This window comes from Ailuropoda melanoleuca, chromosome 19 (genome assembly GCF_002007445.2).
Source record: "Ailuropoda melanoleuca isolate Jingjing chromosome 19, ASM200744v2, whole genome shotgun sequence".
Taxonomy (NCBI): Eukaryota; Metazoa; Chordata; class Mammalia; order Carnivora; family Ursidae; genus Ailuropoda; species Ailuropoda melanoleuca.
Genome location: NC_048236.1, coordinates 25,460,781 through 25,483,648, shown reverse-complemented (window position 1 = coordinate 25,483,648; position 22,868 = coordinate 25,460,781). Strand labels below are relative to the sequence as shown.

Here is a 22,868-nt window from a genome sequence, read left to right as displayed (position 1 = left end):
TTCATTTCAGGTCAGGATCTCCAGATCCTGGGAATGAGCAACACATTGGGCCTCTCCCCCTGCTTTTGCACTCGTACTTACTCGCTCGCTCCCTCCCTCCCTCCCTCCCTCCCTCAAATGAATAAATAAAATCTTTAAAAAAAAGAATCCTAATATATTGAGGTTTTCCCATTAGGGAGTAGTGCTATTCAGATTGTCTTTTTCAAACCTTTTTGACTAGGATCCATAATAAGAAATATATTTCTATTGCAACACAGTATATAACACAGTATTTCATTGCATCTAAGATGTTTTCAGTTGGAAGTCACAAATGCTGCCAATTTTTAAGATACTATTGATTATAGAACATACAACAATTTAGAGATGACAAAAGGAAAAAATAAATCTTAAAATTGGTGAAATATAATTTGTGAAGAACTGAAACAAAAGTGTCAGAGGATAGTACTTTTATTACCTACGACAAATTTTCATAGCTTGCTATTGAATTGCAGCCAGCAGTTTGAGACTGTTGATTTAGAAGTCAGTGACAGTCAAAATGTGGTTCTAGATCAAAATAAATGCATTCTTTCCCTAGGGCATAAGAGCATAGGGTGTCAACCTATACTTGTCCGGAGAAGCATTCAAGCATGCCCAAAGCTTACATTTTTTAAAAAAGATTTTATTTATTTATTTGAAAGAGCACACGGGGGGGGGGCAGAAAGAGAGGGAGAAGCAGACTCCCCACTGGCAGGCGTCGGCCTCGATTTCAGGACCTCAAGATCATGACCTGAGCCAAAGGCAGATGCTTAACCCACTGGCCACCCAGGCACCCCTCTCTTAGTAATGGGAAAGCATTTTCTCTTGGTCCCCTTGATGAGACAGAACTATACCACTGACAGGAAGCTCAGAAATTTAACATTTAAGTGTGATCTGCCTTTTCCTCACCTGATCCTTAATTTTCTTCTCTTTAAAATGTCTCAAGTATATTTTTAGAAATAAGCAGGGGATAAATTATCAGTAAATAGGATTTAGAGCTGAGATACATACACAAATTAATTTAGCTTTTAAAACTGTAAAATAATACACAAAAAAATTCACCATCTTAACCATTTTTAAGTGTATAGTGGCATTAAGTACATTCACGTTGTGCAATCATTACCATCCTCCAGAACTCCATCTTGCAAACACTGAAACTACCCATTAAACAATAACTCTGCATTCTTTCCTCCCCCCAACCACCACTCCCATTTGTCTCTAGGATAATCTGACTATTCTAGGTAGCATATATAAATGGATTCCTAAGGGCGCCTGGGTGGTTCAGTTGATTCAGCGTCTGCCTTCAGCTCAGGTCATAATCCCAGGGTTTTGGGATTGAGTTCCGAGTCATACTCCTTAGCGGGGAGCCTGTTTCTCCCTCTGCTGCTCCCCCTGCTTGTGCTCTCTCAGGCATTCTCTCTCTCATAAATAAATCTTAAAAAAAAAAAAAGTGGAATCCTAGAATATTATGCTTTTTTGGCTGGGTTATTTCACTTAGTGTAATGTCCTCTAAGTTCATCCGTGTTGTAACGTGTCAGAATTTCCTTTTTAAGGCTGAAAAGTATTTCACTGTATTTATATACATTTTATTTATCCCATACATCTGTTGATGGACACTTAGGTTGCTTCCACCTTTTAGCTATTGTGAATAATGCTACTATGAACATGACCTTTGAACCAGGGTCTTTAAGACCCTGCTTTCAATTCTTCTGGGTATATATTTAAGAGTGAAATTGTGGGATCATACAGTAGTTCTTTTAATTTTGGTGGAGGTCGCTATCATACTGTTTTCTGTAGCAGCTGTACCAGTTTACTTTTCCTTTTTTTTTTTAAGATTTTATTTATTTGTGTGAGAGAGAGCACAAGCAGGGGGAGCAGCAGGCAGAGCAGGCAGGGGGAGAAGCAGGCTCCCTGCTGAGCAAGGAGCCCAACGTGGGATTCGATCCCAGATTCCCGGGATCATGACCTGAACCGAAGGCAGACGCTTAACTGACTGAGCCACCCAGGCGTTCCCCAATTTACTTTTCTACCAACAGTGCATTAGGGTTCCAGTTTCTTCAGTCTTGCCAACACTTGTTTTCTGTTTATCTGATAATAGCCATCCTAAGAGGTGTGAGATGGCTTCTCATTGTGGTTTTGATTTGCATTTTTTTGAGGACTGATGCTGAGCATCTTTTCATATGGTTATTGGCCATTTGTATATCTTATGAGAGAAATATCTATTCAAGCCCTTTGCTGTTTTTTATTTGGGTTGTTTGGGGGTTTTTGTTGTTGCTGTTGTTGAGTTGTAGGAGTCTTTTATATATTCTGGATATTACCCTGTTATTAGATACATGATTTTTTTCTTCCATTATGTGAGTTGCCTTTTCATTCTATTGATTGTTTCCTTCATCTGGCTCCTACATTAGGAAATACTAAAAATCTGTTTCATAAATAAAATGAGTATCATAAAAATATACTTCAATTTCCTATTAGGAGCAGGAAAAACAGAGAGAGTACAGGAAAATAGGGAGGAAATGAAGCCGAAGAGAATATGAAGACAGAAGAGTTATAGAGACAAAGACAAGCACAAAAGTATATAGTTCTAAATATTTGTGTCAAATATTTTTATCCCATTTAATTATTCACTTAAGTTTTAGCTTTGTCATCTATTGCCTTTAGTAATATTCATTCATTCAAAAAGCATGCCGAGTACCTACAACTATGACATTGCAAGCATTCAAGAGGTTTATATTTTGTTAAGAGATTAAGGCAAGACAGATATTAAAAATTAAGGTAGAATGAAGGAAGTGCAATAATAAAAGTATTGTATAGAGGGAGCCTAAGAGGAACAGGTTATTTTCCCTGTGTATCCCCCAGGATAAGCAGCTCTGCCAGCTCAGAATGATCTAGTCTCTGTTGATGACTTCCTAACATTTCACACCACTTCTGGATAGGGCATTCTTCTAGGAGTTGAAATTTCTGAAGTGAAAAAGCCATGGCTATTCTAATCTAGGCTGAAACTAAAAAATGACCAAATATTTTTAAAAATAATAAAATTCAATCTCTGGCTATAGGAGGTAACTTCACAATTCAAGGTCATAATGGCTTAATTTAGCCTAGGTTCCTATCTTCATCTTCCCTCTCTCTCTCCCTGAACCAATGATTTTACAAATGCTTTGTGTTCCTTAGCTGTTTCCTCTTCTTAATTTTGGTGTTCCTGTTGAACTTTTAGTACCTAGCTTATCTAGCTACCAGGCAGTGTGGTCTGTGGTGGGTAGAGGAAATCACGAGTGTGGCCAACTTCTGTTAAGAGACTATTGTCATTATTGGGGGAGATTTCTCTCCCTCCCTCCCCCCCCTTCCTTCCTTCCTTCCTTCCTTCCTTCCTTCCTTCCTTCCTTCCTTCCTTCCAGAGAGAGCACAAGCAGGGTTGGCGGGGAGGGACAGAGAGAGAGGGAGAAGCAGACTCCCTGTTCAGCAAGGAGCCTGACGCGGGGCTTGATCCCAGAACCCTGAGATCATGACCCGAGCTGAAGGCAGACGCTTAACCGACTGAGCCACCCAGGCGTCCCTAACCAGAAAAAGTTTTAAAACAGTGATTTCCCTCTGGTGCTAAACAGATAGTGCAAAATGGCCTTTTAAAAATGTAATATAGTATTGTAATCAATATTGCCTCTGTATTAAAAATTCTGCCCAGGAATAGCCATAACTAAAGTAAAAGTTACCACTTTTTGAAATTACTAAATCAAGTATCAAAAAGAATTCATCATTGTTAAATGATCCAGCATTACAAATACTTTTTACTTTATACTGATATTGACTACTTTAATGGAAAGACTAAAATTAGATGAAACAAATTATGAAAACTAAGCTACATCCAAGTAGCCATATCTGATTATAGCAATAAGATATTTGGCTGCCTCACACTCATAATCAGGCTTAAAACATAGATCTGTAGCCAGAGTGACTTCAGGGCCCTTTGTACTGTCTTAAGTATCTGCTTTGGCTTGAAGCTGACATGGGAGCTTCTCCCTTGACTGATACCAGCTGATCCAAGACTGATACCAGAGATCCAAGTTGGCATTTCCAGGGATAAGCAAGGCTCTGTGGCCCGCTTGTCTGTATTCATCCTCTAGTCTACATGGAAAGGTTGAGGTGTCTGAACCAGCCAGCCAAAGGACCCAGGTGGTCATCCCACCCTAAACTTTGTGACAACATAGAATCAAAGTACTGAAGAGGAAGAGGAAGGACTGCCAGAACCATTTCCGTTTTTCTGTTACTTCTGACTTAAAAACAAGGAAACACTAGTCACCAGTTACTATAGATTTGTCTTTAGTGTTAAATCATGGCCATAACAGTTTCATAAGAAAATATTATATGATATAAAGTAACTACCTTTACTTTATTCTTCCTTAACCAGGTTGCCAAAAAATTTTCCATATTGGGGATCATAGGAAAGTATGATAATTTCCAATCTTCCTATTTTACAGGGTTTTCATTAATGGTCAAAGATAATTACTAGTAAGAAAAAAAAGATAATTACTGGTGAGGATTTCCTGCAGAAGTAGAGGAATCTTAGACGTCAACTTTCACCCTTGATTCGATGTGATTTTGTATCTTTTAAAATTTGTAGCCCTAAGAATTTGGGGGCTTTGAAATTGCCTCATTAACCAAGCAAAAGACGACTAACTTTCAAAACAAGCTGGAACGTAAGACTTTCACTTTGGTAACATTTAATGGACAAGGTCCTTATAAGTAGGCAAATCTGCAAGCTGAGATTTTTCTTCAGGTTTAGTTGTGGGTCCACTATTATCTCTCTGATGAACACTGCAGTTATATTAATAGGCTCACTGTGTAAGAGCACCTGAGAGAAAGAGTATAAATGAAGACTTTATAACATTTCAGATACATAAAAAAGCACAGTTATAATCTCTGCCCTCTTTATAAATTAGTGACAAATCCATAATAACCTAGTAAGTTTATTTTATTATTTTAATAGGTGCTAAATATAAATACTTCTTATATCCTATCTGTAGTCTTGTACTACTTAAAAGTCTTCTATGAATATAAAGCTATAACTGTCTCTCTTCAAGTCTGTCTGTATCACATAAGGATTGATCAATTTTGGGCAATTCATTCATAGCCATCTGTCTTTGCTGAGTGGTCTTCACAAATCGAAGCAGATTGATGATGGCAGCAGGTGTCACTCCAGGTATACGACTAGCAGCCCCAATCTAAGAATTTAAACCAAAAGAGAAACATAAGTGAGTTATATCAAATCAAATCAAATCTATTTTGCTCCTAATAACAATCTGTATATTATAGTTTATAAAATATTTTCAAAACTTATCTTAATGTATCTTCAAAATAAACTTACTTAATGTATCTTCAAAGTAACTATAAAGTAGATAAAGGGAATGCGATTATTATTAATACCTTCATTTTACAAATAAGGGAAAATGAGGCTCATCAGGTAAGTTAAAGTGATTTGTCAAAGATCACATAACTAATAGATGTTAGACTACCTACTTTTTCTTTTCATTAAAGTAATATAATCTCAGCAGTGTGTTGGGCAGCACCCTATAATCTCATGAATACTTCTGTGGTTTATTTTTACAGTGAAATGTATGAATATTCACTCTAAGTGGTATAAATAACCTTATGTCAGTTCAGGTCAGGTTTGCTACCAAATGAGTCTGTAGCAGAGCTTGTCAGAGCTTTTTGTATCCTAGAATTGTGGCTACTGAGTACCTGAAACATGGCCAGTATGACTGAAGAGTTGAATTCTGAGTTTTATTTAATTTTAATTAATGTAAATGATCACATTTAGCTAGTGGCTATCATATTGGGCACTGCAGCCTTGACTATCCATAAAAACATAACTCAAAATGAATAGGATATACAGAGTTATAAAATGTAAGGCCTACATGCTTAGTTTCCAGGGTGACTATCACTAAGAACATCATGTTTATACTGATGGAATCACTCTTCCATTTAAAAATAAATTTTTTTCAAAAATTTTTACAGGTTATTTTTTTGTTAAATGCCTTTTATCATATGAATCACCACTAAAAAAAGCCACTGCCCATTAAACTATAATATACCATCCATTTTTAAGATACAACTCAGTTGCAGAAATGTTAAATGTGCATCTCAGAATCAGTAAATATAGCCTCTTAGTCTTTAAATATTTGTAATTAGAAGTCCAATACTGTATACTATAAATTTTTTAATTTGTTTACAGACATTTACAGACACACATACACACAAACTTAGATGGAAGCACGGGGTGAGGGACCTTTTTTGGCTCCCCTCTTCCTCCTATAGCTTCTAAGCCAACACTATGGAACTCCCAGGGTAGGGATCCAAGCGGTGATCTGAAAACCATTCACATGTATTAACCTAATGTGGTTTCTTTTATGTCATGCATTATACTAGTTTCCACGGTGGTTTAGCACATAGTTGGGACTAGAGAATAATTTTAATCAACCAGTTGTTTATTTAGACTAAGTTTTTTTGTCTCTCAAAAACAAACCAACATCTGTCATACAAAGAGATGTAATTATGTGACCACTGTAAATCCAGGTTTAAAAAATTAAAGCACTGGCTCTTTATAACCTGTCCACTGCCTGGTTTCTTACCGTTTCTGGGCGACTGAAATGTAGCTTCTCTCTAACTTCATAAGACAAAGACACATCTCTGAGGGTTAAATAATCTAGGTCTTTTGGCAGTTGGAGTGCTTCATCTTGCTGAACTTCCTTTATTTCTTGTTGCTGATGGAGCAACACTGATTCATAAGTGGCTGGCAAACAGAATTAATTATGTTATGATACTCAGACTATATTAACAACTTGTGTTTTTATAGCTTTTTACAATTTACAAAAAACTTTTGTATACATTACGTCATTCAGCACTTCTCCCAACACCAGAATATAACTTGGTAAGTGTTCCCTTTTGTAGATGAGGAAATTGAGGCTAAGTGAGAGGGAGTATTTTGCATACCAATTACAGCATTCTGTTTGGTAACTTACTGCATGTCCTTTTCATTTCAAAAATCTGGAAAACTGGGGCACCTCAGTGGCTCAGTTGGCTAAGCATCTCCCTTTGGCTCAGATCATGATCCCAGGTCCCGGTCCCGGGTCCCTGCTCAGTGGGGGGCCTGCTTTTTCCTCTCCCGCTCCCCCTGCTTGTGCTCTCTCACTCTCCCTTTCTGTCAAGTAAATAAAATCCTTAAGAAAAAAAATTTGGAAAATTAAGGGGCTCCTTGCTGGCTCAGTCAGTACAGCACATGACTCGATCTCGGGGTTGTGAGTCTAAGCCCCATGTTGGGTACAGAGATTACTCAGAAATTTAAAAAATCTGGAAAATTAAGATACTGCTTTTCCTCTCAGTGCAAATTTTCCCTCTCAGTGTAAACCCTCAACAGGCTGTGGGTTTGAATTTTAGGTCCTAAAGATCAGCTGTTTCTTTAAGAAAATGGTTTTCCGAATTATGTCCATATAAAGCTATAATTTTTAAAAGTGGAGATTTTTAGATGTAATACATAATTTAAGGTTTTATTCAGAAGTGAAGTTAGAAGGATAATTTAGCAATTATTTCGTACCGCATTCTGTTCTTTGAAAAATAAACTCAGAGCCTGTTTTAAAATCTAAATTGAGGTGGTGGTCATTGTATCCTGTTCAAGAAAGCCAGTCTTCCCTAAAGGTTTTGGTAACATCTGCTTCTATTACTTGACTAGGAGTCAGAAAATCTCAGCTCTGAGTCTGGCTCTGTCAATGAATTACCCTCTGACTATGGGCATATCATTATCAAAAATTATTTAAAAAAATATATCATTAACATTCCGGGCCTTAGCTTCTTTTACCTTTTTTTTTTTTCTTTGTAAGTAGGCTCCACACCCAGTGTGGAGCCCAATGTGGGGCCTGCACTCACAACCCTGAGATTGAGACCTGAACTGAAATCAAGAGTCGGACACTTGACTGACAGAGCCATTCAGGTGCCCCATCTCTAGAAATTGTAAGGGCTGACTCAGATGACTTCTGATGGTCTTTATGGCAATAAAAGATAGTTGTGAAGTGCACAGGCCTCGCAGTTAGACAAGCTAGGTTCAAATCCCAGCTCTGCCACTCACCAATTGTGTGATCTTGGGCAAATTACCACTTAATGTAAAATTAAGACAATAATGCTAATACCTGTCCTTCACAGGACAATTCTAAATACCAAACAAAATACTGCATGTAAAGGGCTTAATACAAGTTATAATATGACAAACTAATACAAAAAACTGTAATATAATTCTATGACTCGTAAATAGACCCTATAGAGGATCATGGAATATAAATGAGAGATAATATATATGTTAAAGTATATTTATTTAAACTTCCTCAGGGTTGTGAGTTCGAGCCCCACACTGGGTGTAGAGATTACTTAAAGAAACTTAAAAAAAATAATAAATGAAATACAGAATTTAATTACTTATTCCCGGGTGATAACAGCCTGAATGTTCGATAAGTAATTTTTACTCAATAGAGAAATCATGATGTTGAAATAAAAGGTCAACATTCTTTCTTTCTTTTTTTCTTTTTAAGATTTTATTTATTTGTCAGAGAGAGATAGAGTAGCAGCGGGAGAAGCTAGCAGAGGGAGAAGCAGGCTCCCCACTGAGCAAGGAGCCTGATGAGAAACTCAATTCCAGGATCTTGGGATCATGACCCGAGCCAAAGGTAGACATTGAACCAACTGAGCCACCCGGGTATCCCTGTCAACATTATTTCTTATACATTAGTATGTGTATAGTGTCTGGTCATTTGGAATAATGATTCTAGTTTTGGTGAGTTTCCCTTTGTTTCTAGACTTCTGTTAACTTGCATGGTGGGATGATAGGTAGCACTTGGGTCATCCTATATGTACAGCCAAAGCATAGCAAAGTGATAGATCTCTCTGGAACCAAAAGAAAATGCCATTGCTAGAAGGAATGCAGCATTCTTACCACTTTGGCTGGTCTCCAAGGAATTTAAAGTCCTTTCCTGTTTGAACAGTACATCATTATCCAACTTTTCCTACCCTTCTCCCCAGCTCTTTCTGTTCCCTGCCTTTTTCTCCACATCATTTGCCACCCCAGGAAAAAACATATATCAAAATGCAGAAGCTGATATTATTTTCAGTATTTTTATGTTTGAAATTTTTCATAATGAAAAACTTAAAAGAATAGAGTACAAGTACAAAGTCATCTGTAGCTTTGATGGTCAGTACACTGACCGAGAATATGAGAGCACAATATATGTTAAAACATACAGGGGCAGGCTCTGAGTTACCTGATACAAAGTATTTTAATGGCAGAGTATTCCAGTATATTGTTAAAGCCAAAGACAGTATTATTTTTCTCATCGTTAGAACATCAGATGGGGAAAATGTAAAAGGAAGTTTAAGGGAAAAAAAAGTTTCGTGTTTTGTGTTTTTTTGGTTTTTGGGGTTATTTTTGGTAAACGTTATAGGATTTCCCAAACTTGAAATGTGCTCACAAATTACCTAGAGATCTTGTTAAAATGCATATGCTTACTCAGTGGGTCTGAGGTAGACTGAGATTCTGTATTTCTAACAAGCTCCCATGTGTTGCAATGCTGTGAGCCTGGGAACCCCACTCCAAATAGCACAGAGCCTAAGATTATGCTGGTTCTAGGTTAATAATGGCTTCTCTTAACGCAGAGCTCTTTCTTAATGAATCTGCTGTCCATTCATAATTTGCACAAATGAGAAAGAGAACGTATAAGCATGTTAAATAAAAAATTATTTTCTACCTTCTATTTTCAGTCTTTCAGCTAGCTCTCTACATTTAATGTACTTCTTCAAGGGCTCTGGAACAGCCTTGGCTAACAACTTCATGTCAACTTCTTCATACTTCAGAACATCTAGAGCTCTGCAAATACACCAAAGTTTCATTAGCGTAGGGGTAAAAACAAACAAAAAAACCCCCAAAACAAAACATAGGGGTCTATATCGTACAAGCCAGATTAAGAACAAGATTCCTTGGAAATAATGCCAAATCTCAATTAATACTAATATCAAAAGATATACTCCAAATTGTTTCCAAGCACAGTCAGCAAATGCAGATTTGCAACACAGAACCTCAATAAGACTAATTCGTAATTCTCCCCAACTCCTTTCCTTTATCACGAGAAATAAGTTGTTGGTAAAAGTTGCATTACTATAATCCTTTTGTCCTCCCTTTCTTGTAAGGATAAAATATCCTCTGATAACAAGGGCTTGAATTACCTAAGAATTTACATCTAAATCATGTTAGGTCCCATGTCCTGTGAAGGAGTCATGTCTTGCATGCTTGAAAGCAGCTGAATATCTCTTTCTTGCTTTTGCAGAACTCCCTAAGTCAAAACAAGAGGCCCCTCCCTATATGTTTTAAGTCTCTGTAAAACAAACTGATGAGAATGATGGTCAAGGGCTCCTAAGTATTCTTCCAGTCGGATATTTTCTAATTTAGTATAATCTACATTTCAATTTTTACTGATGGGGAACTCCAGGCAGCTAATTCTCAGTCCTACTTCCACTACTCTGGTTAGGCTAAGGCCTCTTGAGCCAAAGCAAGGGGAGAGGAGAGCAATCAATACATGCAGCTAATAGAGACAATTGCTAAAATTGCAACTTACATGGCTCACCAAGAGAACATGTCCCAGTATAAATGCTGACAGATAGATGAGGTGAGATTTGCAATAACTTGACTCACTGACACTTGTTAAGATCCAACTAGAGAGAGAAAGTTCAGGTATGTTTCATCTCCAGAAGTTCTGGTGCTCCTTTGGCCAGTTAAATCCCTTTCATACTGATCTCAGAATCCTTCTTGATATCAGCTACCGCCACCCCCTAAGGTGAAGTGGACCAGACCAGTTGTTGCTCTGTAAATTATTACTGACTTCATTTACATGTGACTTTTTTGGTTATAATTCATTCAAAAGATTATTGCCAGGGTAACTAAATGTGGAACATAATGAGTTCCATTGTTGCCAAGACCTTGGTTCTATTTAGTTGAAGTATGGTACTGCCCTTGGCTCACCTCATTCCTGTGGTCCCAAGGCTGCAAAATACCCTGCGGTTTCCTTCTCATTTTGTTTGGTTCTCACAAGACTCACTGATCTGTATAATTCCCCATATTTACTGCCTTAATTTGTTTTACTTCTATTTACTAATTTCGATCTTTCCCTCTAATAGATTACATTTTTGATAAATTCTGTCCACCCAAAATCAACTAAATTAATTATCAAGTCAACAGAAAGTCAGATCTGTCCGTCCAGGGTTGCCAAGTCTTCCCAGACCTCCCAACCAACCTTCTTTACTGTTTATTACCAGTCATGCATTATTACCCTTTGCAAATACTTGACTCATTTCTTCTTCAGACCGCCTGCTCTAGGAATGTCCAGAAATTCTGGACAGTTTTGCTGTTCTTCAAGAGACAGATTAGGTCAACTAACTACAGAGGCCTGATCTCATAAGCCACAATGAAACCTTCCCTAAGCTCCAAAAGGGAAATGGCTGGGTTGTCTTTTCAACTACAGACAGGGCGCCTGTGTGGCTCAGTTGGTTAAGTGTCTGCCTTCGGCTCAGGTCATGATCTCGGGGTCCTGGGATCGAGTCTCTCGTTGGGCTCCCTGCTCAGCAGGGAGTCTGCTTCTCTGCCCTTCCCCTGGCTCGTGCGTGAGCGCGCTCTCTCTCTCAAATAAATAAAATCTTAAAAAAGAAACTACAGAACATACTGGAACACACCTAATGACTAATCAAAAAAAACGTTATCTTGGAATCTAGCAGGATGGTGACGACCTCAAAGAAAAGCCCTTGACCATCCAACTTAAAAGAAAAAAAATTTTTTTAAGATCTTATTTATTTATTTGAGAGAGAGAGAGAGAGAGACAGCAGAGCGGGGGTGGGGAGAGGGAGAAGCAAACTCTCTGCTGAGCAAGAAGCCCAATGAGGGACTTGATCCCAGGACCCTGGGATCACATCCTGAGCTGAAGGCAGACGCTTAACCAACTGAGCCATCCGGGCATCCCCCAACTTAAAAATTTTTTAAAAATAATTTGTTTATGGGGCGCCTGGGTGGCTCAGTTGTTGGGCGTCTGCCTTCGGCTCAGGGCGTGATCCCGGAGTCCTGGGATCGAGCCCCACATCAGGCTCCTCCGCTGGTAGCCTGCTTCTTCCTCTCCCCCACCCCCCCGCCTGCCTATTTTCCCTCTTTCGCTGGCTGTCTCTCTCTCTCTGTCAAATAAATAAAATAAAAAATTTTGTTTATAAGCCTTGGAACTGTTCTCAGATCCAAACTTCAAGACTTGCTTTGAATCAAGCCTAAGCCTCAGAGTTCAGAGCTCTGGCACAGAGAGGACAAGTTAGCATACCTCAACAGAACACAAGAGAAAAATCTAACACATCAGTGCATTTCCCTATAATCCTGACAGGAAATGTGTATGCAGTTACTTACGTACCTCTTCTGTTAAAATGCCTGTTCAAAGTCTGGTTCAACTTGTGAGTGCTTAGCACAGAGCCTGGCATGTATACAGTAAATGCAATAAATGTATTTTGACCAATTTTCTATCTTTCTAGCTTTATATATCTAGGCATTGATAAAGTGAGTTCATTTAGGGAGACTGAATGCTAGACTGTAAATACTCTGCTGAAATCAAATATGGTGACTGGGACCCTGGTTTCTCCCGAAGGGAAAGATACCTGAATTTTTTAAAAAAAGCACTTGGCTAAATTATTATTTTTAAAATCACTTTAATAAAATGGCTACTCTTGGGATTAGTTTGGTAAAAATGAAAACTGCTAGCCTTTTCATTCATATTTTTATTCATTGATTAGCATTTTATTTTATTTTACTTTATATTTTTAAAGATTTATTTATTTGACAGAAGGAGAGAGAGAGTACAAGTAGGGGAGCAGCAGGCAGAGGGAGAAGAAGCAGGCTCCTCACTGAGTGGGAGCCCGATGCGGGGCTTGATCCCAGGACCCAGGGATCATGACCTGAGCTGAAGGCAGACACTTAACCGACTGAGCTACCCAGGCACCCCTAGCATTTTAAACTGTATTAAAAACAATCACTTACCCTGCTGGGAATGTTACCTCAACACATTAGTCACACTTAATGCAAATTCTAGTTATATAAATTTGAAATAGTACAATATTTGTCAAAACAAAGCATGATGTTATAAATTCTTTGCACAGGGTCTGAAATAATGTGAACTTTCCTAAATTTAAACAAACACCAGGAATACTGAGTAGATTATAAGCTATATACTACTGCCACCTCCCAGTGCCACTTAGCTGGTAAATTTATCCACTGGCCTCATTTGTCAATCAGGCTGTCAGTCCTGTGAATAAGAATTCTTGGTTTGGGTGACTACAATGCAGGTTCTTTAACACTTACTGTTACTATAATTAAAGACCTGCTTAATATCCTCTAACAGTAGTGTCAGTGCTTTGGGAAATTCCTATGAAAATGAAAACTTGGGAATAGAAGTTATAAATGATAAGACACCATGATGAGATGAAAGTCAAACAAGGACTCATTATGCCAGGCTGTTAATCAAGGAGAGAACATTCGAAGATTAGCGATAATAAAAGGCAGCATTAAAATGGGTACACCTTTAAGTCCACAAAATCCCTCACAAGGAAAACAGTGCTTAGAAAAAAAAAAAAAGGAAAAATATAAAAGAAAAATATATTGGAGACATAGCTGCAAGATCAGTGCCACCATACTCGCTTTTTTTTTTTTTTTNTTAAAGATTTTATTTATTTATTTGACAGAGATAGAGACAGCCAGCGAGAGAGGGAACACAAGCAGGGGGAGTGGGAGAGGAAGGCAGGCTCCCAGCAGAGGAGCCTGATGTGGGGCTCGATCCCAGAACGCTGGGATCACGCCCTGAGCCAAAGGCAGACGCCCAACGACTGCACCACCCAGGCGCCCCCACCATACTCGCTTCTAAGCTACAATGATTTTAGATTTATCCTTCTGGGCACCTCCCCACCTGAATTAGCTTACATTTTCTTAAATGGGAAGAATGAGTGGTGAGATATGCAGATTTGAACTATGCAATGTCCTTAAGAACGTATCTATGAAGCAAAAGCTCTATATTAATGTGCTTTAGATTCAGTCCATATAACCAGAATGATAAAAGCAAGGACAAAAAAATACCCCTAACATGTAGCAAGGAACTCTGCCAGTAAGTCCACAGAATTTAAAATACTCTGTCTAATCAAAGAGGTTTTTGGGGTGCCTGGGTGTCTCAGTTGGTTGGGTGTCCCACTCTTCATTTAGGCTCAGGTCATGATCCCAGGGTTGTGAAACTGAGCCTTGCATTGGACTCCACGCTCAGTGCAGAGTCTGCTTGAGATTCGCTTCCTTTGCCCCTCCCACCCTCACACGTGTGCACTCTTTCTAAAATAAATAAGTTTAAAAAAAGAGAGGCTTCCAATTATTCCACACTTATAAAAGAAGGCAGATTAACAGTATTTCTGGGTTTGTACCCTCTAAATCTTAGGAAAGCCAGAAGAATTCAATGGGAGCCTCAGAAATATTATATAAAAAAATAAAAATAATAATTTAGAATCATAATAAAGAGATGAGTTACATCTAAAGGATTTTGAAAAGAAGCCAAAAGTAAGCTAAATTCATTTAAGATAGGGGACCCAAAAAAATAAAAAATAAAAAGGGAATCCAGAAGTAATGTCTCTCTGATACAATCTCACTTTTCTGTAAAAAGTGAGAAAAGTCTATATTAAAAGTGCATACCTGAGAGGCAGACTTTTACCAATACTTATAGAAGCCGCTGGAATTAACTTTTTCCATTTAGAACTTGAAAACTCAATGGATTTTAGCACAGAAATGCCTTCTTCCAAAGAAGACTTCATCCAAGAAGCTCTTTCATATCGTCGTTGGGACACACAGCCAACTTCCTTATACCCTAGAAGAGGGGGGGAAGAATATAGTGAGAGAGGTTTTAAAGAAGAGTAAACCTGGTTGAGGACTCAGTGAAGGGTTACCTCGGAAGGTGAGCCTGCTGTCGGCATTATCAGGGCGCAGTGACAGACGGAACTCTGCTCGGCTTGTAAACATGCGGTATGGTTCGTTGGTACCCAGCGTGGTGAGGTCATCAATCAAGACTCCTATGTAGCCTTCTGTTCGGCTGACGACAAAAGGAGGCTTGCGTTTGACCCGAAGACTTGCATTGATTCCAGCTATCACACCCTACGAGAGGACTGCAATGTTTAAAAGGCCATTATGAACTGAACAAAGAGCTACCCTAGTCAGAACACTACCTGGGAAAAGCCTCATCGGGTAGCAAGAAAGCAGGCGCTGCCCAGAAGAGAGAGAACAGAGAAAATGTGATACAGATTTGACAACAGAATACAGGTAATGTGCCACTTTAGAACGCTATGTTTCATTGTTTCAAAAATATTTAACATTCCTGATAAGCTCTAAGTGGGCTAATATATTCTTTAAAATCCACTCATAAAACTCTTCTAGCCTTTTCCCACTTACAAGTAAAAATGACATAACTTCTCACTTAAAAGGAATATGATAATTTGTAATAAAGTTATGTTGAAAGAACTAAATTTTCTTTTTCAAAAAATTTCAGGGGCACCTGGCTGGCTCATCAGTAGAGCATGCAACTCTTGATCTTGGGGTTATTAAGTGTGACCCCCACGTTGGGTGTAGAGATTACTTAAAAATAAAATCTTTAAAAGATTTCAAAATACAGTAAATCTAATCAAATATGATAGACCTAGGAGCTCAGAAAAGAGAAAACCACAAGTGTTTAGCGCAGCATAAGAAATACCGCCAATGATACTGTAATGGGGATGTAATGGGACAGATGGTAGCCACACCTGTGGTGAACACAGCATAATGTATAAAATATATATATGTCAAATCGCTCAGTTGTACACTTGAAACTAATGTAACACTGTGTGTCAACTACATGCAAATAAAAAAATTAAAAAAAAAAACAAAACCAAAACATAACCCACAAGTGTTTTTTAAATCTTACTGTATATAGTAGCCATCCCTGTATACTCTGAAACAGAAATAAGTCTTCCATTACAATTTATGAGTTGTATCTAATATCTGTATAGTTATCACAACAGAAATAAAAGGAGGAACACCAGTTAAATAGTCCTTTTCTGTTTATAGTAACATTTGAACAACTGCTTACTTGAGCCGCAGCTTCCTCATAACCAGTAGTGCCATTTATCTGTCCAGCCAAGAAGAGCCGCTGCACCAAATGAGTCTCAAGAGAAGGAGTGATCTGACGGGGGTCTAAGTAATCATACTGAACACCATAGCCTGACCAAAGAATAAATGATACAAAATATGTAAAAACGGAGCTGGATTTGTCTCAAAGTAGAGATGCAAAGCTTATTGTTAAATGTTCTTGAAAAACAAAGAATATTTTATTTTATTTTATTTTATTTTATTATTATTTTTTTTTAAAGATTTTTATTTATTTATTTGACAGAGATAGAGACAGCCAGCGAGAGAGGGAACACAAGCAGGGGGAGTGGGAGAGGAAGAAGCAGGCTCACAGCGGAGGAGCCTGATGTGGGGCTCGATCCCATAACGCCAGGATCACGCCCTGAGCCGAAGGCAGACGCTTAACCGCTGTGCCACCCAGGCGCCCCAACAAAGAATATTTTAAATGCATAGATGTTAGGCTTTGTCTTCTGAGGCTCTAGGCAACTATGACTGTAGCTAAGACCTCCTCAACTGTCTGCTAAAGCAATGGTGAGCTCATATGGAAGGGCAGCTGTGGTTCTCTTTACCTGGCTGAATTATTTTAGCTTTCTCCAAGCCTTTGATGCATGTGATCATTTTCTCTTGTAATTCAGCTGGTAGTGTCACAGATAACCCTTGGGGGTAGATGAGGTCAGAATCCATTCCTTCAGGTTCCAGCCAAACCTGATGTAGACGGTTTGGAAAACGCAAAACCTTTGATTCAATGGATGGACAGTATCTAGAATAGGACAATGAAATTTAAAAATTTAATGAAGCAAACAAAAGAGGGTTGACAGCATTCCTTAAAGTAATGTTTTGTCCTTACCGGGGTCCTCTTGTAGTTTCCTTAACGTGACTATTAAGGTGAAGGTTCTCAAGGACAATCTCATCCACTCGAGGGTTGGTGTGAGTCAAATAACATGGCAGCTGATCTTCTGGCTAAAATATAGGAACTACTTATAACAATGTTTGCTTCTTTACTAGTTTGCCTTTTACTCAAATAAATTACACACATGATATGCACTTATTTTCTAGACATTAAACTGATGCCTAATGCTGAGTACTACTAATAGAGTATTCTTGCCAAAAACAACCCAAAAGATGAACCTAAATTTAAACAAGCCTCTAGGGGCGCCTGGGTGGCTCAGATCATTAAGCATCTGCCTTCGGCTCAAGTCATGATCTCCAGGTCCTGGGATAGAGCCCCACTTGAGGCTCCCAGCTCAGCGGGGAGTCTGCTTCTCCCTCTCCCTCTCCCTCTGCCTCTCCCCCTATTTGTGCTCTCTCTCTCAAATAAATAAATAAATCTAAAAAAAAACAAAAACAAAAAAAACCGAGCCTCTAGATCTACCAATTTACATAAGATACAGAAAATGGAAGAAAATATTTAAGGCACCAAAAGGAAGAAATCAGAGAAATCTAGAATGTGGGAAATTCTAGACAACAGATGGCTCAGTTTCTTCCACATATGTCAAAAAAAAAAAAAAAAAAAAAAGGAGGGGAACTGTTGTTATAAGGCATATCATCCAACTCAATGTATGGTCCTTATTTGGCCCTTATATTCTGGGTGTGATAATGATATTGTGGTTGGTTTTTTACAAATTTGTCATCTGTTAAAGACATACCAAAGTAATTACAAGTGAAATGATGTGATATTTGGGACTGTAGCTTTAAAACTTCACAAGAAGTCAGGATGCCTGGGTGGCTCAGTGGATTAAGTGTCTGCCTTCAGCTCAGGTCATGAACCCAGGATCCTGGGATCAAATACCCCACTGGGCTCCTTGCTCAGTGGGGAGCCTGCTTCTCCCTCTGCTTGTGCTCACTCTCTCTCTCTCTGACAAATAAATAAATAAAATCTTAAAAACAAACAAACAAAAAACTTCACAAGAAAGTGTTAAGAAAAGATGAAACAGGGGCGCCTGGGTGGCACAGCGGTTAAGCGTCTGCCTGGCTCAGGGCGTGATCCCAGCGTTATGGGATCGAGCCCCACGTCAGGCTCCTCCTCTATGAGCCTGCTTCTCCCCTCTCCCACTCCCCCTGCTTGTGTTCCTTCTCTCGCTGGCTGTCTCTATCTCTGTCAAATAAATAAATAAAAAATCTTAAAAAAAAAAAAAAAAAAGAAAAGATGAAACAGAAACGCCAGAAAATGTTACTTGTTGAAGCTGGGTGATGGACACAGAGATTCATTATGCTATTTTTTTCTACTTTCCATAAACTTGAAATTTAATAATGAACAGTTTAAAAATATACACACTAAGAAAGTAGCATCACAATTTACATTTTACCAAAGCAAAAATATAAAAGTGACTTGCTCAAGATAGCAGAATATTTGGAGCCACTTATCAAGATAACACTCACCAGAAACTAGGACCATCAATTATTAGTCCTCAATTCTAAACACACAATATACCTTTTTTTATAATTTCAAAGGTAGGCAAAAGTAGCCTGTACTCTTCAAAAATACCAGTGTCATGAAAGACTGAGGAACTGTTCCAGATGAAAGAGAAATGACAATTAAACACTCTATCTTTTCCTGGATTGGGGGGGGGGGAAAGTTGCTATAAAGAACAATATTGGGACAATCAGCAAAATCTGACCATGAACTATATTTATATTAGATAACAGCACTGTATCAATGTTAAATTCCCCAAATTTCATTACTGCAGTGAGGTTATATAAGAGTGTGTGTCTGTGCTTAGTTGAAATCCATACTCAAGTATTTAGAAGTAAAGGGTCATGATCTCTACAACTTACTCTCAAATGTTCTGGAAAAAGAAAAGAATAAGGATAAATGTCTTTATTACTGTTTTATAGATTAAATATAAACATATCTCTGTATTTCTATATATAAAGATAAATATGGTAAAAACGGTGAATTTCAGTGGTTTACAACAGTTTGTTTTAATGGTCTTGCAATATTTATGTAAGTCTGAAATTGTTTCAAAAAAGTTTAAATTGGCAAAATTATTGAAGTAATGAAACTTGAAGAACTTACGGGAAACACCCAATTAGCCAAATTAGCTAATCCTTTTAAAGATCACTTTTTTGTACCCTAAGTAAAGGAATGAAGGGAGGAAGGGAAGAAGAGAGAAAGAAGGAAGAGGGGGATGGAGGGAAGGTTAGACTATGTTCTGCTGTGAATAGCCACCGTCAACTGTAAAGTTAAATTTTCATAAATTATCTTACCTTAATCCACACTGTCTCATTGATAAAACTGAATGGTATGGATGGATTATCTGGTGTCTGCTTGTTTAGAATGCTGAAATTAACCGACTCTTTGGCAATTCGGGGTGGAGTCCCAGTCTTCAATCTTCCCACCACAAACCCCAACTTCTCCAGAGTCTGAGCCAACCCTATGGAAGGCTGATCCCCTAAACGCCCTGCCGGATGCGTCTCCAATCCAATTACAATCACGCCTCTCAGGAACGTCCCGGTAGTTAGAACCACACTCTCTGCATGTACTGTGCTTCCATCCGCTAAAGGATAAAAAAGAGTAACATTGGGACCTGTTACCACGGATCTAATTGAAATGTGGCTATTTTACATTAGAACTACAGAGAAAATTTGTCTTTAGAAAGTTGAGAAAGAATTTTAAATGAGTAAGAGGGCCGAATGTTATCAATACCAAGAATCCGAGACAGCTGGGAGGGAGAACATGATAACATATAAAAACTAATTCACATGTTCCTAAGATCATGTTAGTGTGTTGAAAAGTTAGTCTCAGTTAATTTTTAAAATTAATTTTAGACTCCTGGTTAAATATGACAGACTACCTCACATGATGTCTTCCCCCTCCTAAAACTCCAAGAAAATAAAATAAAGGGGCAAAAAAAGGCGGAAGAGCAATAACTGATCCAGCAGAGGGGAGAAGGCTATAACTCAGGAATCTGCGGAGGACGTACCAATGAGAATGAAATAATTTGCTCTGCGAAGCTTGCACTGGAGAACTGAGAATGAGAACTAAGGAACGTAGGAACAAAGGTTGGGGCTGAAAACGAGAGAAATAGTTAAAGCTATATATAAAGGTTTTGTGTGTAGACAGACCTATCTTACAGGAAAATGTTAAGCTTATTCTTTGGGGAATGGGGAGTTACTGTCTAGTGGGTCCAGTTTCAGCTTAGGATGACAAAGTAGCTCTGGAAATGGGTGGTGGTAACAGCGGTACAACATTGTGAATGTACTTAATGGTACTGAATTGTACACTTAAAAATGGCAAAAATAGCATAGTTTATGTTATTATATTTTGTCACAATAAAAAATTGTATTGTGCCTATAAAATATAAACAAAGTCAAAAATAGCATTAAAACTTTTTTTAAAGATTTTATTTATTTATTTGACAGAGAGAGAGAGGAAGAGAGCACAAGCAGGGGGAGCAGCAGGAAGAGGGAGAAGCAGGCTCCCCGCTGAGCAGGGAGCCTGACGCACGGCTCGATCCCAGGACCCCTGGGATCATGACCCGAGCTGAAGGCAGCCCTTAACCAACTGAGCTGCACCCCAAACAATAGCATTTAAAGTTACTAAATTAAGTAACAGGAGTATAAACAAATTAGAGGTATAAAGGTCTTCACTAATAAAAATATAATCATTTAGTCTGTAGAGGAAAGGAGGAAGGGGAGAGAAAAGGATATGAAAATAAAACTAATTTAGTAACTATTCAGAGAGGAAAGCCAGTTAACACTGACAGAAGAAAGAGAAGATTAAGCACATTATATAAAATCAGTTACTAAAGTAATCACCAGAACAAAAACACCAACTTGAAAAAAGAAATAGCTCCCAAAAGCAAAGACACAGATTACGTGGTTAAAAAAACAACAGTACAGAACAGTGTGGATCATATGCTATTGCTATGTGATAAAACACATATATATCTGTATGCATGAAGATATATACATATCCAGATGGAGAGACTATACAAGAAACTAGAAATGCTCCTGAGGAAGAAAACTGATTGGCTGGGGGACAAGATGAGAAAGAGACCACCTTTTCACTCCACATTCTTTAGCCTCCTTTAAACTGTTTACTATGTATATGTATTCCCCATTCAAAAAAGTTAATAAATCAATAATAAAAATTACATTCAAAACAGGGGAATTAAGTCAAAAACTGTATTTTAAATGATGAGACTCTCTATCCCAGCCCTCTTACCATTTTGTTCCCAGAATGCCAGCAGGTAGCCATATTAGCCCTCTTGGCAGAAGACTGATTATTTTACCGAATCAGTCCTCAATGTTTGGTAGCTCACCAACAAAAAGGCCAGTCCAACCCCTAATCGCCATATTACAGAGTAGGGCAAGAAATAAAATTTAACTGTACACACACGAATCTTCCAGTGTTTTACTGCCTCATTTAAAAATCTGACAGCCTAGGGGCTCCTGGGTGGTAGTCGGTTAAGCATCTGACTATTGGTTTCAGCTCAGGATGTGATCTCAGGGTCCCGAGATCAAGCCCCGCGTCAGACTCTGTGCTCGGTGTTGAGTCTGCTTGAGACTCTCTCTCCCTCTCCCTCTTCCCCTCCCACTTGTGCTCTCTCTTTCTCTCTAAAATAAATAAATGAATCTTTAAAAAAATAAATAAAAATAAAAATCTGACAGCCGAAGTTCCCTAGACACTTGAGGAAGGCCATGTACATGAAAATAAGCAGCCAAATAAACAGGATAAAGAATCTGGAGAAAATAACACATAGATCAAAGGAACCTTCAAAAATCGATAATTAAAATCCTTTTATGGATTAAAGAAGATATTAAATTCAGAAACCAAAACAAGATGCTAAGAAACAATCAAAAAAAAGGACACTGTTTATAAATGAAAATACAGTGAAATTTAAAAATTCATTACAAGGATCTGGACAATAAATTTAAGGAAGTTGTCAAGAAAATAGGTCAAAATGACAAAAATAAAAATAGACGAAGCCCAGAAGACCAATCCAGAAAGGGATAGGAGTTACAGAAAGAAAGCATGGAGAAATAATAGAAGAAAATATACAGATCAAGGACAGATTTCCAGATTAAAAGGGAACACTTAGTATCCCACCATAATGAATGAACAAAGAGCAGACTAAGGGACACTACTTTAAAATTTCAGAAGACCAAAGACAAATACAAGATCCCAGCTTTTAGAAAGGAAAAAACCTTTCATATACAAAAAAATATAAATATGCATCGAGCTTTTTTTTAATTGTTAGTTTTTGTGTTTGTTTTTTAGTAGGCTCCACACCGAGCATGGAGCCTAGTGTGGGGCTTGAACTCACTACCCTGAGAACAAGGCCTGAGCTGAGATCAAGAGTGAGACATTTAACCGACTGAGCCACACAAGCACCCCAAGTTTCTTTTCTTTTTTAAAGATTTTATTTTTTCTTCTAGTCCATACTGACTTAAAAAAATTTTTTTAACATAATTTTAGTTAGCTAATAAACAGTACAATACTGGTTTCAGGAGTAGAATTCAGTGATTCATCACTTGCATACAACACTCAGTGCTCATCACAAGTGTCCTCTTTAATACCCATCACCTATCTCGTCCATCCCCCACTCACCTCCCTCCATCCAACCCTCAGTTTGTACTCTATGGTTAAGAGTTTCTTGTGGTTTGTTTCCCTCTC

General features: G+C 38.1%; 1 protein-coding gene across 3 annotated transcripts in view; it reads right to left on the bottom strand.

Annotated features, from left to right (window-relative positions):
• Nucleotides 1-3,560: 3,560 nt before the first annotated feature.
• The window catches only part of MTO1 (mitochondrial tRNA translation optimization 1), a 28,376-nt gene continuing 9,068 nt past the window's right edge, over nt 3,561-22,868 (bottom strand). For 2 of the 3 annotated variants that reach the window (XM_019796790.2, XM_019796791.2), the window contains exons 4-12: nt 19,457-19,746; nt 17,097-17,209; nt 16,819-17,009; nt 16,212-16,342; nt 15,040-15,244; nt 14,789-14,960; nt 9,795-9,913; nt 6,639-6,799; nt 3,561-5,231 (exon numbers count right to left, since the gene is read on the bottom strand). In XM_019796790.2, the coding sequence (XP_019652349.1) occupies nt 5,070-5,231; nt 6,639-6,799; nt 9,795-9,913; nt 14,789-14,960; nt 15,040-15,244; nt 16,212-16,342; nt 16,819-17,009; nt 17,097-17,209; nt 19,457-19,746 (1,544 nt within the window). In that variant the 3' untranslated portion in view covers nt 3,561-5,069. The remainder of the gene's footprint in view (nt 5,232-6,638; nt 6,800-9,794; nt 9,914-14,788; nt 14,961-15,039; nt 15,245-16,211; nt 16,343-16,818; nt 17,010-17,096; nt 17,210-19,456; nt 19,747-22,868) is intronic. The other variant, XM_002916574.4, reaches the window with a different exon arrangement.